General features: G+C 40.9%; 1 protein-coding gene across 1 annotated transcript in view; it reads left to right on the forward strand.

The window, feature by feature from the left end:
• Positions 1–1,156: 1,156 nt before the first annotated feature.
• Positions 1,157–16,356, forward strand: part of DAP (death associated protein) — a 50,494-nt gene continuing 35,294 nt past the window's right edge. The window contains exons 1-2 of the mRNA XM_079301186.1: positions 1,157–1,335; positions 7,573–7,669. Of these exons, the coding sequence (XP_079157312.1) occupies positions 1,281–1,335; positions 7,573–7,669 (152 nt within the window). The 5' untranslated portion in view covers positions 1,157–1,280. The remainder of the gene's footprint in view (positions 1,336–7,572; positions 7,670–16,356) is intronic.

The raw sequence follows: 16,356 nt of genomic DNA on the forward strand, positions 1-16,356 counted from the left end.
CTGGTTTAGATTAAACCTGCAACGGCAACAATCTCTATCAACTTCGGTAACCAGCACAGGGAAATCCAAAGCAAACTAACCTTGTAAAAAGTGAAAATGTTTTAATTCAAATTCAGAGGACAGTAGACAAAAAAAGCATTAAAATCTTGTAATACTATTCTAGAAAAAAATTATAATCTGGATAGACTTTGACAGAGACTAGAAAGGGAATTGGAGTAATTTGTGTTAGGCTACACAGAAGGTGACAGAGCTGAAAATACAATCTGAGACTCTAACATGCTGCATGAGTAAGAAATTGAAATAACCCAGCAGCAAAATACTAGAACTTAGTTACAATATTTTTACAACATTTGCTCATTCAAGCTGCTAAGGATACTATGACACAATTATTTTTTGGACTGTTGCAAAAAGTAATAGACAAACCCAAAATGTGTATTTACACATCACCCCTATTTTTGTAGTGGCAATATACTTGTTACATAGTGCTATATATTTTTACGTCAATTTCGGTAAAACATATGATGAATTATTTCTATGTCACTTGGGAGGCAGGGAGGGCCAACTTTTAAACATCATACTCATCTTTTGGGATATTTGCTTTATTATTTCAAAGTGTACAAGAAAATCAGACTGGCCTGCACGGTTTGCACTTTGCTGCTAATAGAATCCATTCAGATACTACGCCCTGTGCCTTTCCACATGACTTGGAAAAGCTAACTCAAGTGTTTGAAAATTTTCTTAAAGCGATGTATATCGGCTCTGTAATTTCAAACAGCAGGGAAATGAGGTCTGAAGCAAAGGCAAGGTGGGCACGTAATGCCCCGAGTTATCAACAGGGTCTCCTGCACAATTCCAAAACACGGCTCGCGAAAAAAATTAACTCCACCCCAGCCAAAATTCGCACAGCGCTTTACGCCGCCTCACTCACAGGCGGTTTGGCAGAAGACAGCAGAGCGCAAGGCGCGGGCTGCCGATCAGCCGCTAATTACAAGTATTGTTTGAAGCGCACACGCAGCCACTACAAACCACGCAGCTCACTGCCCGGGCCGTTTCGCCCGGCACATTACACGCCGACAGGGCGGAGCAGGCGGCAGGAGCTGCCGCCACGCCGCGCTCCCGGCCCGGCGCAGGCCGCCCGTGGCGGGCCCGCGTCCCCGCCCGCCCGGCGCGGCACCGCCCCCCCGGCGGCCACGTTGACAGGCCGGGCGTGGGCCGCGTTCGCCGGGCGCTGGCGGGGTGCGGGTACGCGGTGCGGGAGCGGGGCCGCTGACACTGTAAAAATGTCTTCGCCTCCCAAAGAGAAAGCAGAGACGCGGGCCGGACACCCTCCTGCTGGTACGGCCGCCGGTTCCCGTCTCTCCGCTCTTTCTCTTGCCACGCCGGGGGACGGGCCGGGGGGGCCGGGGCGGCCGCGGGCCGGCGGGGCCGGGCGCCGCTTCCCCGCCAGGTCCCCTGCTGTGCGCGCCGGGGCGGAGGAGGAGGAGGAGGGCGGCCTCGGGCGGGTCCCGCCGCTGCCGGGGATGCGAGCCCGGGGGTGTGAGCCCCGGTGGGTTCGAGCCCCGGGGATGCGAGCCCCGGTGGGTTTCCTCGCTCTCCACCGCTCGGGGCGGTGCGGACGGTGCGCTGGGTCCCCGGCGGAGCCCGGGTGCCCGCGGCGCTCCCTGCCCTCCGGCTGCCTCTCCCGGTGACGGGCGATGCTCCCTGCCCTGCCTCTCCCCGAGGACAGCTCTGGTCGCGGCCAAGCCCTCATCGGGTGTGTGCAGCTGGGCACCGCCAGGCTCCCACCCGCAGGCAGACAGCGCTGTCTCCCCCGGCATCCCGCCCTGGTCTCCGCAGCCCCGCCGGGGGCTGGGGGAGGTGGGATGGGAGCGGAGCGGTCTCGGCCCCACGCAGCCTGCGGGGCTGCTCCAGCAGAGTGTGCGCTGAGTGTGAGCAGACACTGCCGACACTGTGCATCCATTTTGCCTGTGGGCGTCACGGTGCGAGCTCCTGGCCGCGATTCGGGAGCCCGGCAGGGTAGGAAACAGGTCGAGCTGCTTGAGAAGTGCCCCGCAGAGGAGCTCCATCGCCTTCCGTCGTGCTGCTGTGCGCTAGTGGGCTGTCAGGGTGGGAGCTGTGTGTCACCTCCCGAGGGACACATCTGCCAGGGTCCATAGACGGTAGCTCCTCTCTGTGCACAGGTGGGGTTCGGATCCTCACAGTATCGAAGCTGTGTTCCTTCACGTGCTGTTAGTTTTGCTTCTAACAGTTTTCTTTAAAAAGGGAACTTTGGTCCCTACATCAGCAACTTTACATATGTCATATAATGCTTCCCTGTGGAGCAGTTGGTGAGTTGTTTTTTTAAGTGTTCAATAAAAAATCCCAAGTTGGCTAGTTTTATAATAATATCAATTGATGAGATGTAAAGCTAAATTTGTGAACAGCTGTTGAACTATAATCGAATTCTGTGTTCTTTATAATGAGAACCTGAAATTCCTCTAAATAAGAGTGAGAAATAGTGGCTTTGCTTTGCATGGCAGATACAGTTCAGAAGTGCAGGTGAGTCAGTCTCTTATGGCTGAACAGTCACTCCAGTCCTGCAGCCTCCCTTTTCATGGCATTAACTCTTACCTGGCTTCTTGCTGATCTGCTTCATGGAACAAACCAGAGCATCATTTTCCAATGTTGACAGCTTTTGTTGCCCTAGCTCCTCCAGCTGGCTTGAGGTACGTGTCAGTTTCAGAGTGGAGGGATCATTAAGATTTTACGTTGGTTTAGCTCTGTCTTCCAGCTACACTGTTGATGAAACAAATACGCCTTGTAACTGTATTTTCTGCTGTTGCTCCATGTTTGAGAGTTTTGCTTCAAAACCTGTCTTTGAAACTGGTGAAAATTTTTAAAAGACCTAAAGTGAGCCTCTCTAGGCCACATGAGAAACTAGCAATGTAAAGTGTAAAAGCTGGAGTACAGTACAGGTTTCCTTTGCTGTCAGAATATTTCAGTTTGAGTCTTTTTCTTTGTAAAATGTGGGCCCACATATGAACTGAAGAACACCTTCAACTATGTGGCATTTAAGATCATTGGCATCCCTGTTTTGATTTTTTTTTCTATTTTTTTTTTTTGTGAACATGCACACAAGGTTTATCTTTGGAAGGAGGGTGATCACAGAGGCTGTCTTTGAGGCCAGAAAAAAAACTAATGCTTTACCATATCTTCAAGTCACTTTGGGAAGAGGATTTTTCTGAAAAATCCACAAGAAGTATCACGACTAGCAAGAGCATATTAACTCTAGTGGCTGAAGATAGGTTTTAATTCTCTATCTCAAGCTTGTTTAGATCCCTGAATATTAGAATGATGCAATAGATCGCTCTACAAACAAGTTTCAATAAAATGAAAGTAAGAAATTCTTAACAAAAAATAGTGCAAGTGGAATTTTATTCATAAATAACTAGGCAAATTGGTATCAAAAAAGGTGCGTATAGGGAATCTCTTTTGATAAATAGCTTAAAAACCCAGGTTTTGCTGCATACAGTTCTATAAAGAGCACTAACTGTAATTACAGATGTTTCTTACACCACTGTGTATGTTGGAATGTAAGTTAGGAAGTATTTGGGTCATCAAATTAAAGGGAAAAATTGACAAATCTGTTGTTTTTCAAATGCACTCTTGGCCCTTGCTTACTGACTGCACTGCATTGGTCTTTCACATTGGGGGAAAAAGCACTTGAAAAGACAAAGTGTAATGAAATGGAAAGAAAGCTCAGGACCTCAGTGCAGGAAGTGACTTTGACCTCTCCTCTGAAATTTAAGAGAGCCCTAACTTAATCTTGATTAAATATGTGCCTATCAGTGAGATCAAGTGTGCCCTACTCATTGTTGAGTAGGTTTGTACAGTTCCTCTGAAGACATCCGTGTAATTATGGTTTAGCTGTTCATCTAGTACATACTGTGGGGGGGGGGGGTAAAGGAAGGTGATGGTGTTAATAGTGTATTTATTAAGTTTTATGATAAGTTTGTGAAAATAGTTATGTGCTTTTTCCTACATTTTAAAAAAACAGCTCTGACACAAGATTTCTCTGAAATGAAGGTATATAATAACTCCTTTCTTTGTTGAATACTAATGTGTGCTCCCTTAATCTTGTACAATGGCATACTTTTGTTTCCCTTTTCATGCATTTTACCATTGTAATGGAATCTGTCATTACACAGTACATAAGAATAAAATTTTTGTGTTAATATTGAATACCTACTCAAGAAAAAGGAAAGCTGCTAAGACTCTTGGTTGTACATTGGATTTGTAGACATTCCTGTCCGGTTGCCATGACCAGCAGGTGATTTGGGTGTACCTGGAAGGTTTCCCTGGGAGGGACTGTCTCAGGTCTGCACCCTGAGCGAGCTGGAGCCAGGGTGTCCCTGACCTGTGGTGCTTCTCCAGGCACTTGGTACTCACTCAACTCAGTGGGGTTTGTTTCAGAATTCAGTCTCAGAAACAGAGAGGAGTCCAGCAGTGGGGGCAGGGAGGAAAAAGTAGAATGCTTCCTGACTCCAGATCAGCTTGAGTGGTAATTGATTAACATAGTTGTTTAATGCATTTCCAGAAGGAGTAGTCATGCCCTTACGAGGAACACAGGCTGACATTCACAGGACTGACAAGGTGTAGTCCTGTCTGCCTCTTGAGAGGAAGATATGTCATATGATAATTAAAATCCAAAACTTGTATTGAGTAGTGAGAGCAGATAGCTCTTCTGAGTGCTGCAAACAATCCCTTCTTTATTTCATGCTTTAGTAAAGGCTTAGAGCCACTTGGCTGTCACCACTCCAGGGAGCCGTTCCCTGTCCTCCCCTGCCCTAGCACCTGAGCCCTGCACTTGCTCCATAGCACAGGAGCTGCTTTCTTCCTAATCCTAACACAGGGTCATTGACATCATCCACTTGTGGACACTACTTTCTGAAGGTGGTTTATCAGTTGTTTAAATCCTCTGTTTGCAGCATAAAGAAATCTGAGCTCTTTTAAAGATGACTTTTAAGTTACAAAAATCACCATGGTAAGCATCTGTCAAATTACATAGTAAATGCTAGGCAAGTAAGAAATAGATGATTCTTCATAATTCCTGAGAAAATCTCACAAATTTTGAGGGGATCTTTCATTAGCATTGTGGATGTAATAATTTCTTCTTGTCACACCCTGAGGTAATGTAGTTTAGCTGATACCTTTTGAAAAAGAGGGTGAGTTCTCCTGGAAGGGTATTTATCGTCTTAAGATAAATCTCCTGAAACTGGATTGAGTATGAGCATGCTGTCTCATGGATGCCAGATATGTACAGAGTGCTATCTAATTATTTCACTTCTGGTCTCACAAATGCACATGATTATTGCAACTGCTTGCTGGTTCCTTCTGCACAGTAACCTTGGATTGCTAAATATAATTCAATTATGCACCAAAGTATTTTAAGGTATTTATTCTATATCTGATGATACTAGTTTAAAAAAAATAACATTTAAAATTCCAAGTTGTTGCATTAGTCACTATTATGCCTTTTTAGTTGTCTTGTTATTGGCTTTTAAGTCCCCACTTTTTAATTTTGCAAACAGGCAAATCTGAATATGTTAGCTGTGTTTTTTTTCCAGTGACACATAAAGAGAAAAAGAGTGGCTGATGGCCTGATGATACACAATGTGAGAGGAGAGAAATTTTAGATCTAAATTCACACTAAACCTTCAGTTAACATTTTCTCTAGTTTTCTGTTAGATGTTGAAGGACATGGAGGTGTGTGTATTGTTCAGAACTGCTGTTGGTAACCCTGGCAAGTGTTGCTGTGGAGACAGCATCTTCCACAAAAAGTAATTTGAAATAAATAAGTAAAAGGTCCTGATTGTGCAATGATGTTAAATTTAGAAATTAATTAAAATAAATAAATAATTTATAAATAAATGTAAATAAAGCATAACATTACTTTGATTAACTGAGATGTTAAAACAAGACTGCACTTGACAGAGCTCAGTGTTTACTTTCGCAAACAAACTTACATTTCTAAAGAGCTTGAGTCAAGAAAAATTAATTGGAATTTTAATTTTTGCTTCACTTCAGGCAACAAAGAAATGCAGTTTTTAAAACTGTTTTTATTTCCTTGTCCCATGTGAAACATTTCTCACCAATTAAAGTTTTATGCTGGAGAGAGAGAACACAAAATAGTTAGTGATTTGGGTTTGGAGGTTTTTTTTTTAGTGCATGATAAGAGGACACAGTTTTCATATGTTTAAAAGATATTTCTTTGAGTCTGTCTGTTGACTGCCTGTCTTTAGTTAATGACCATTATTGAATTTGAAGTTTATCATTCAAATAGCACTCAGAACTTAAAATCTATTTTTAAAAGATGGGGCCAAAGACCTTTCTTCTGGTGCAGGTCACTTTCTCCTTCTTGCTTTCCTTCACACAGGCTGTAAAATTTATGCACAGCAGTGACGTTCCCATTGCTGTCCTGGTTAGGAATTGGGAATTAGACCTGTGTCTAGGTTTCTGGGATGAGCACTGAGCAGCTGTGAGGTGCTGTGCTCCCTCTGTGGCAGGGCACAGGGGGCTGTCAGAAGCCCTGCCAGCTTCAGCTTCTCCCGAGTGCTGCTCTGGCTGTGACACCTCTGCCGAGGCTCACCACAGGCACTGAGTCAAGCGCTGTAAGCACAACCCAGCGTGTCTCTAAGTGCTTTATTGACTCCTGGCTGCTAGCATGGTTTGCTGATGTGGCTGCTGATGGCACCGTAACCCATCCAATTAAGCTGACGACATGCATCGCCTTATCCTGTCCTGTAGCATGTGTAGCAATTGTTGAAGAAAAAGAAAAGTGCACTATTGAACCAGAGAGCAGATCAAGAGCAACCTGTTGGTTGCTCTGCTTAGTAACTGCAGTGCTAAGCCTGGCTTGGTTTCTGTTTTAGATTGCACTTTGGAGTGGATAAGTGATGCACATAAGTGGATTTGCTTTCACTTCTGGTTTTGTGTTTCAGAGGGCTGCTTTCATGTTTGCATCGTTTCTAAAACTTAAGTGATGCAAGGATTTAAAAAGTTGTAAATGCTCATATGTTTTACAAAACAAAGTTCTGTTCTAAATGCAAGTTAACGGTCCTTTTAAATTTTGCTTATTACACTTTTTGAAGTGCTTCTTTGTATAAATATTGTTATTATAGGTGTGGTTTTGAACATGAAATCACAAGTTAGTTTCTTTGGTTTGTGCCTTTTGTGTAGTGTTATGCAAGCCATTGCCTCAGTTTCTTCTGACTGCTGCAAGTTAGTATGGGATGGAGGGGGAATTAGAATAGAATGGAATTTTCTAAAATGGCATTGGAAGCAGGTGATAAAAAAAGCTGCAGCTTCTCAGGATAAGCAAACATTCCATCATGTGAAAGAGAATGGCAGATGTGGTCTTGAAGTAGCTGTTCTTTAGGCTTGCCACTTTTTAACACTTTTTCAAACTGTGATTACTATTAAATTACTATGCAAAGTATCAGGAGGGAAGCAGGGTGGGTCATCTTTAAAATATTCTTCACTTAATGCTGATTTGACTGTGGTTTGTTGCTATCTATTTAATTTTCATTCCAGTGAAAGCTGGTGGGATGCGGATTGTGCAGAAACACCCACACAATTCAGATGCCAAAGAAGAAAAAGATAAGGATGACCAAGTCTGGGAAACCAGCAGGTGAGCACTTTGATTTGGTGTGCATGTACTACAGTGAATTTCCATGACCTTGAACCTTATCACCAGTTTGTTTTTCTTGTGACTAGCAGACCAAAGGTGCAGTTGTTTTTGTATCATAAAGCAGTAGCTAGTTAGATGCTCCTTCAGGAGAACTGAGGAATTTGAGAATTTTCATATTGCTGAGCCTTTTTTAAAATTATCCTGTCATGTAAGAGAATGCCAGAGGAAAAAAATGCAATAGAAGTAAAACCTCAGCTTTCCTGAAATGTCTCAGTTCAGACTGTGCAGAAGCATAGAGGCTAAACATATTTAGACACAAGTATTAGGCTGGCAGGCCATATGCAAGGTGGTCTTTCTGTGTGCTGGTTGTTTCCTTTTGGTAGGACCCTTTGGCCTCTAATCCTGTGTCTGTGAGGTGTTTGACAAGATGGTGCTTTTGAAAAAACAAGTAAAAATATTTGGTATTAATATTACCTGCTTTTGTTTTTGCATGGGAATCTATCACTTTTAGTGGTGGAGGATACTAAGACTGCAGTTCCTTAGCACTTTTAACTAGATTTATCACATTACTGCTGTTTAGAAATGAAAGCAGGGAGGTTCAATGGACTGTCATTGTTTTTCTGTACTTATAAAAGCCACCTGGTTTTGTGCTGCTTTTCTCAGCTAGCTGTTTTTCCTTCCAGCCAAGACTATATTTACCTGAAATGTTTATCTACTAACTTAGGGCATGGGTTTGTCCTTGCTATTTGCTCAAGTTAAAAAAACAAACCAAAGAACCATTCCTGTGTTTTGGTAAGTAGACTTACTAAGATGATACTTACTTTATATGTGAAATAATGGTAGTAAATAAGCATTGTGAAAATGTCTAGAAATAAACCCAAGTTTATTTACTTGAATAGGAAACACCTTTCTGAGAAGGGAAAAGTAATTTTAATTAATAAATTCAAATACAAGGCAGGAGAATTAAAATTTATGTCCTTTCTTCCTTAACCAGGTTGGTCATCTTGTAATTCTGCATTGTAGCACATAAGTTGAAAGAGTTGGTATTGCAGCCAAGTTTTGTCTAAAGTAAGAGATTGTATCTTGGGGTCAATTTAAACTTTGTGTATGGATAAATCCTTTTATTTGAGGTGTGTTGACCTTGGCTGGACAGCTAGTGTCCACCAAGCTGTTCTATTACTCCCCTACTCAGCAGGATGAGGAGAGAAAGTAAGATGAAATACTCATGTGTCAAGATAAGGACAGTTTAATAAAGCAAAAGCAAAGGCCATGCATGGAAGCAAAGGAAAATAAAATATGTATCCACTATGTCCCATCAGCAGATGATGTACATCACTTTCTGGGAAGTAGGTCTTCAGTATGTATTAGTAATTGCTCTGGAAGACAAACATAGTAATGAATTCTCCCTGCCTCCTCCTCCTTTCTCCTAGCTTTTATTGCTGAGCAGATGGTATGGAATATTCCCTTGGTCAGTTGGGGCCAGCTGTCCTGGCTGTGTCCCCTCCAAGATCTTGCCTGCAAGGTGAGAGGATAATGTTGGAGAAGCAGCTTAGGTTCTGTGGAAGTGTTGCTCAGCAGTAGCCAAAACTGGTGTGTTATAAGTTCCATGGTGTTTCTAGCTGCCAGTACAAAGCACAGCATTGTGAGGGCTGCTGTGGGGAGAATTCACCACCTCAGCCAGGCCCAGCACAGCATTACATACCTGCTTATCTTTCCTTGACATGCCAGCCTCATGCAAGGATCCTCATTAGGATCCAAATGACAAGCCTTCTTGTGCCTGTTCACAGATCTAAGCCTCTGTTACAACACAGCACCTGCTTTATTCCTTTCTTCAAACAAGATTGTTTTCCCTGTTTCACTCAAATAGTGCAGGGAAAAGTTAAATTTTAACCTTGATTTTTGTGGTTCTGTCTGCTGTAGCAGGTGCTGTGGGCACAGTAGAAACACATTTGTAGGGGTAAACAGTGGGTGCTTAGGACTTCGTGTTCACACTGTGTGTGTTTTGGAGATTGATTAGTTTGGTCATTTGGACTGAGGGACAAATCCTAGCTGACATGGGTTCAAGGTGTCTCCTTGAACTGTCTGTGCCAGTTTAGCATCACTTGCAGGGAGTCTAGGTGAGGTGCTCTGAGACCGATCCCCAGTGTGAAACAAAGCCTAGGCAGCTAGGCTGGAATGATTGGGAGAGATCACTCTTGATCTGTAGATTGTAACAAAAACAAACTATATTTTAATACTGTGAGTAAAGCTTACACTTCTAAGACAGAGGAGAAAGTTTAAAGACTTCTGGAGCTATCTTATTAACAAGTGAATAGTTAGCTGTTGCACCTCAAAATCCATTCCTTTGTCTGACTGATCAGTTGATTGTCAAAATATGCACTTTGAGTGTGCCCTTTGCTTTGGTTTTCATGTAGAGGATACATTGTTGGTTTGTATTAGTTTGTATTGGTTTGTATTGTACCTATAGTTATTCTGAGTCTGTCTTAATACTGAAAGCATTGAGCTTGAACTATGTAATTTCTTTGATCTAATCCTCTTGAGAAAGAAACCAGGAGGACATAAGGAGCATAGTTAGGTGGGAATTAATATGAATTATAAGTTTGTTTACAAGTCCAGAGAAGTTGTTTTCCTATTAGAACGGAGAGCCTTTTGTGTATGTAAGGGAAAGGGTTTAATGTGTCTGTTGTAGGCTCCTTTGGGAATACTTGCACAGTGTTTGTGGCAGTACAAGCTGTAGGTGTGAGCAAGAAGATATTTAGCCATAGACAGAATAAGTTAGTCAAAATTAAATTAGGTTTGCAGTGCCTCAGCTGCCTTTGTGCTGGAAGGTGCGGTCCCCCAGAGTTTGTGTCTGCTCCACATGATTCATGGTGCTGTTTGAAAACCCTTGCATTTCTGATATGTGTGAAGGGGGGTTTATCAGGAGATGGATTTGTCAGGAGGGGGTGAAGTGAGCATTTCTGCTTTCTCCAACACCAATATATGTACTTTTGGGGCTTAGTTAGCGGGTATTTTATGTCCCTTTAAGCAGATGTGGAAACATCTGTGGTTTTGACTTTCTACTTGTCATGGTTTTAGTCCTTGCCATTTGAAGGTGGTATTGTTGATATGATGCAATCTCTACTCCCCATTGCATTTGAAGTAAAAAGAAGCAAACAGCCCTTCAGGAAATCTCTGCCAGCTGATACAGGCAGCTGATCATGGTGTAAGAAAATAATAAAACAGAGAAGAGTAATTTGTGTGTGAAGAGGGAGGCTAGGTTGAGTCATCATCTTAATCTAATTGTAAACTTAGTTGAAGACAGATTAGTAGGACTAAATGGGAAGTAAATGGAAGCAGAAGAATTCAATCTTTCCCAGAGTTCTCTGAGAGCACATGGCCTCCCCATGGTGGCAGAAATCTGAGTTGCTCAGCAAGAAAGCTTTCAGCTTCAGTTCATAGAACTGTATGTGGCTTTGGAGACAGCTTGCAGGAAAAGACTGGGATCCGTGTTTCTAGTCTTAATGTAAACAAAGCTGACACAGGTAAACACCCCTGACATAGCTAACTGTGCTGTGGTAAAGGTGACTTTAACATTCATCAGGTAGGCCTTTGATGTTTCCATTTCTCAGTTGTTTAGCAACTTGCAACCCAGTTACTGTAACTTACTTTGCAAAGTATTTTGCTCAATTCTGTTTCCTAAAATAAAATTGTTGTGACAGCCTCCCATTTCATGAAATCGTAGGGAGACTTGTCAGGGTGGTGATTCACAATTTCTTAATATGTGGTAAGACTGTTTTACACAAATTTAAACTTTTCCTGCAGGGCAGGTCTCAGCCTTGAGTTGTTGCAGAACTAATTTTATGTGTCTGGTATAAATATGGTTTTACTTAAAAAAAGGAATGTCTGGATATGATTATACAGTGGAGAAGGCTCAATGAAAGAAGGGATGAGTTGCACAGTTAGGTTTAGGTGAACTAAAGATATATGTGGCATGCAAAGCCAGTGGCACCCCGTGGTCAGGATGTCAGTGTTAAACTGTACTGGGAGGTAGAATCATCAGCCCACATTCTCTTCAAGATGAATGATTTTGATCAACCTGTTTAGAGCTAGGATGCCAGCTGGCTGAACTTCTGTACTGATGAATTCCTGATTTTTCTTAAGTTTTTGTAATTTCATAACACTTGTGTTGGTTTGATTTTTTGGATACGGTTGCAGTTTTTATTGATTGACAGTCATACTGATTGCTGCTGGAAGGCTTTTTCTGTGATGCTAGAGAAGGGTGAAACATATAAATAGAAGTATGGTTATCAATCAAAACCATCATTTTTCAGGACTGTATGTTGTCATAGAAATAATTTAGAATAAATAGGCTACTCACAGTCCTGGGCTTGTTTTATTAAAAGCCCATTAATGCCTGTTTAACTGAGATTTGCAGTATCATGTGCATTCCTGTGCCAGCAGCTGACTCTAGGCATAATAAATACTCCTGAAAGACAGATAATTTGAATTGAGAGCTGCTTGTTCAGTTTTGTACATGACATTCATTAATTGTCACTCTGGGATCTCAAGAAAAAGAAACTATAATTATATATCAGGATCTGGACTTAAAAAAATATTTTAAGCAAATATCTGGCTTGTTTTTAACAAACAGAGTAAATTGCAAAAGCTTTTATGTCTTAAAGACTCTTGCCTTGTCTTTTCTTATATTTCTGACACAAAGTGGGTAATTACCATGATTTAATTACTCAAGATAAATGTAGTGTAGTTTCTCTATATATATGTAAATTGTATGTGTTTTGTATCTTGAGCCTACCTGGAGACTGTGAACCCAACATTATGCCTGACTTTTACTATGTGGATATTTGCCTTAGTAATATCCATTAGGTGAAAGGAAAAAAGCCAAGAAAGTAATTTAGAATGTTGACTCAAAAGCAGAATTATGCTAATGAAGCATATGGGTGTTGGTATGTTAAAAAGTACTCTCAATATTTAGTTACATGGTGAGAGAGGAGTTGTCAAAGGCCCTTGTTATCCTTCAGTGTTACTTGTTAAGTCTGAATATGCAAGTTGGGTTAAACCTGTTTTTTTCCTTTTGGAAGTGCAGTTAATCTCAAAAATTTGGCTTGGGCCATATACTTTCATTCAAGAGTAAATCTGTTTTTCCTTTCCCTCACCTTGCTCTGCTGCAATTGACCAGAAATAAGTCACAGGCATTATTTCTATTTTGTATTTGCCATTGAAGATTCTCCTGTCATTAAAATATTCCTAGTTTTTGCCTTGGCGTGACCCATGTTGATCAAACTTCTGACAGAATTAAAAAAATACAATATATATATACAATACAATGCAATATTGGTTATAGAATTAGCCATTAGAGAGGGTTTTTATGTCTGTTTACATCCTGAATATGGAAGTGTTTGAAACCATTTCCATTCTTTGTAATTTATTGTTCTGGTTGTTTTAGCTGGTGTAGAAGGCATTGAGTCGAAGTTCTGACCCTTTAGTTTGGGAATTTTTGCTCTTCAGGACAGCTAAGACCTGGGGAATGATGTGCAGTGTTCAGGTCGCTTCCACACACATTCTTTAGGAGGTAGTTTCCATGTATGAAGATGCTCCACTCCAGGTGGTTCTGATGTTGTTTGTTGTAGAATCAACAGGTGTTTAACAGAGGGAAATACTGAGAGTTCTATGTATAAACAAGCAAACAAAAAAGCCCCAAAACTTAGCAGCTTGTGAAACATGGGAACCAAACCCATATAAATGTGAACACGTAGCATTGAACTTTGATAAATACTTGGAGTGACTGACCCATTAGTGTTCCTCCCATGTACTTCACGGACATAAAGCTGAAAAAGACCTTGTTACCTGTGTTCATGCATCTGTAAAACCAAAGTGCTGGAAATGTAAGCAGGCATTGACTCAGTTTGATGAATATTTAAGGTTAAAAGAAAGACTGCTACACCTTCTGCTTAAGTTTCTGGAGAGGATGTGTGCAACTTCAGTGGGTAGAGGACTAAGTCCCCTTTCACTTCAGAGGTTCCTTGGGCTCCTGTGTCAGTGGAGGCAGCCCTGAAGGAGTGAACTGGGACTCTGTAAAAGCATGTGTCATCCTCTTCTTGGACAGAATTCAAATTTCTTCCACCATATTTCTAACAACCTCTTTTTTTACCCTCTTTTCGTGGCCTGATTCTGTTACCTCTGTGAGCTGATATGGTTGCACAAGAGTTGTGTTTATAGATTGTATTGTCACTTAACAATTGACCGTGTAAAATATGAAATTTGATTAAATGTATGGATATAATAGATATGACTGAGAGGTTTTTATACCTGTCTTTGGCCTCTTGTTACTCTGGTATGGAGCTTTGGAAGTGACTGGCTTTAAAAACGAGATGTCTGGGGGAAATGCTTTGGAAAAGCAGCGTGGCTCTGAATGCCATGCTTGTGGTTTCTGGGAAAGATGCAAATTGTAGCAAACGTTGGGTGTTAACCCATGGTCATATTAGAGTTCTGTGTGACTAACTTTTTCTTTACTTGACTAAATATGCCAAAGGTTAAAAGAAAGTTCTGCTGGAAAAAGTCTGTTAAAGAATTGCAACTATAATTTTGTAATATTATTAAGCATAGTGCAGTTAGGGAAATAACTTCCTATCTTCTCCAAAAGATCTTTGTTTCCAAAAAAGATTCTCTTCTTCGTGCTTGGGTTTTTTTAATCCCTTCTCTCTTCTTATCTTTATTATTTTGGACTTAAAATTTACTTCACGATTAAGGGAATAGCTTATTAATAGTGTTGCACTCTTCTTTACATAAGTGGCACTGCCTTCAATGCATTTTCCTACTTTATTATTCATCTTTGTGTCTCAATCTTTTGCCTAGGGTTTTATGATTAGCAGATGCTTGAGTCTGCTAAAATTTACACATATATAATTTGACTAGTCATAAAACCTGAAAACAATGTTAGCTGTGTTCATATGGTTTTTCAGGACAATACCTTCTGCAGATGACCTGTTACTTTGAGAAGTAGCAAAGTAATTGCTGTGACCTCTGTTGAACTCTATCAAAAGGCTATGCAATAACAGACTTAAATGTATGTACAGAGAATAGATTGTGCAATACTGACTTTTAAATGCAGAGCTTTTGGAAGGCAAGAAAATAGGCTGTGAATATCTCCATTTAAGAACTTAAAATATCTGTGAATGTAGGGAATGGAGGAAAAGCTAGGCAACATTATGAATGAAGCATTCTCATACAGAAAGATGAGAGCCTTCTGAAAGACTGTTTTATGCTTCCAGTATTTCTTGATGATTGAAGCAGTAAGTTGATAAATCCATCAGTGTAAGTGCCAGTTGTGACATTATATGGATAGCTCTTTTCATATTCCTGAAGTACTGTGTGCATGTGTGAAAGAGCTAAAAAAGATCTGATATTTCTCCCCCTCAAAGTGAATAGAAGATAACGCCATCCAGCTCAGTGAGAGCCAGGTTTGGTCCTGAAGAAACATATGCTGTCTTATGAAATTAGCTGGAAAGCTGAGTTGAATTGTCAGCCAAGCTGGTATAAGAAAAAAGATTTTAAAAGAATGAAAGTCTTGAATTTGGATTCCATGTGGTGAGGAAGGTGAGAACTGCTTAGTCATATATGAGAGGAAAATGGTTGGGAAGAAGTGTCTTTACAGTGTGTTTACAGGCTTAGTTAGCACAGCATTCCATGTCAGTACAGAAAAGTCATTGATCTTGAATTAATAGCTTGTGTGGTATCTTTCCTAGTTCTTTTCTCTTGATATCTTTCTCAAGTATTGGAATACATGGGAAGAAGGTGACTATGCCAATCTGAAAGCACAGGTATTATAAAGCACAAAAATTTTCAAATCCAAAAGTACAGTCAAATCCATTTCACTATGCTAACTAAGTCCAAATCTCTATTATTTAAGTGTTCAACAACACTGTGAGTATTTCTAAAGCTAAAGGTATTAAGTTCTCCTAGAAAAAGCTTGCGGAGGACCAGATGCTACTCATTTATTTAGCATCAAAACCCTGTGTTTGAAGTGAAGTCACCAAGAGCTGAAAATGAATAGGAGGTACATGGAATTGACATTGTGTGCCAAGCAGGGGATCTTCTTCCAGTAGCACCTTCCTCTCCTTTCCTCTCCTTTCTTCTGCTTCAGCTGCATCAGGCACCAAACTTTGAAGTAGCTTAATATTAAAATAAACTTTGAATTATCATTTCCTAACTGTTACTGGGCCAAACAGGAGCGATTTTATTTCACTCCCAGCTGCTCCCAGGACACTGGTACTAGAAACAAGAGATACATGGGAGATAGATAAGAACAACACTGAAAACCTTTGTTACATCGTCATCATTCGAACTATATTTAGTCTGCTGTGACAGCTCATAGACATGTTCACTGCAGTATATTGCTTTTTGGGGGAGTGTTCACTGCAGTAGGCTTGCTGCCTTCTGGTATTAGTGTAACATTTTGATGACCACATCTTGGTCGCAGACATCATGTTAAATAGATGGCCATTAGTAAAAAATACTTCAGCAACATTCACACATCTTAGTTCTGGTAGATTTCAGTTTCTCTGCCTGGGGCTGGTGCTGTGTTCAAAGGGCAGCTGGTTTTGTTGTTGCTGCTGTGTACAACCAAAGTTGTTAGTTCTTTATCCTAATAATCTTGAAATTTGAGGGGTTTTTTTGTTTGTTTGTTT

The sequence above is a fragment of the Erithacus rubecula genome (genome assembly GCF_903797595.1).
Source record: "Erithacus rubecula genome assembly, chromosome: 3".
NCBI classification, from domain to species: Eukaryota; Metazoa; Chordata; class Aves; order Passeriformes; family Muscicapidae; genus Erithacus; species Erithacus rubecula.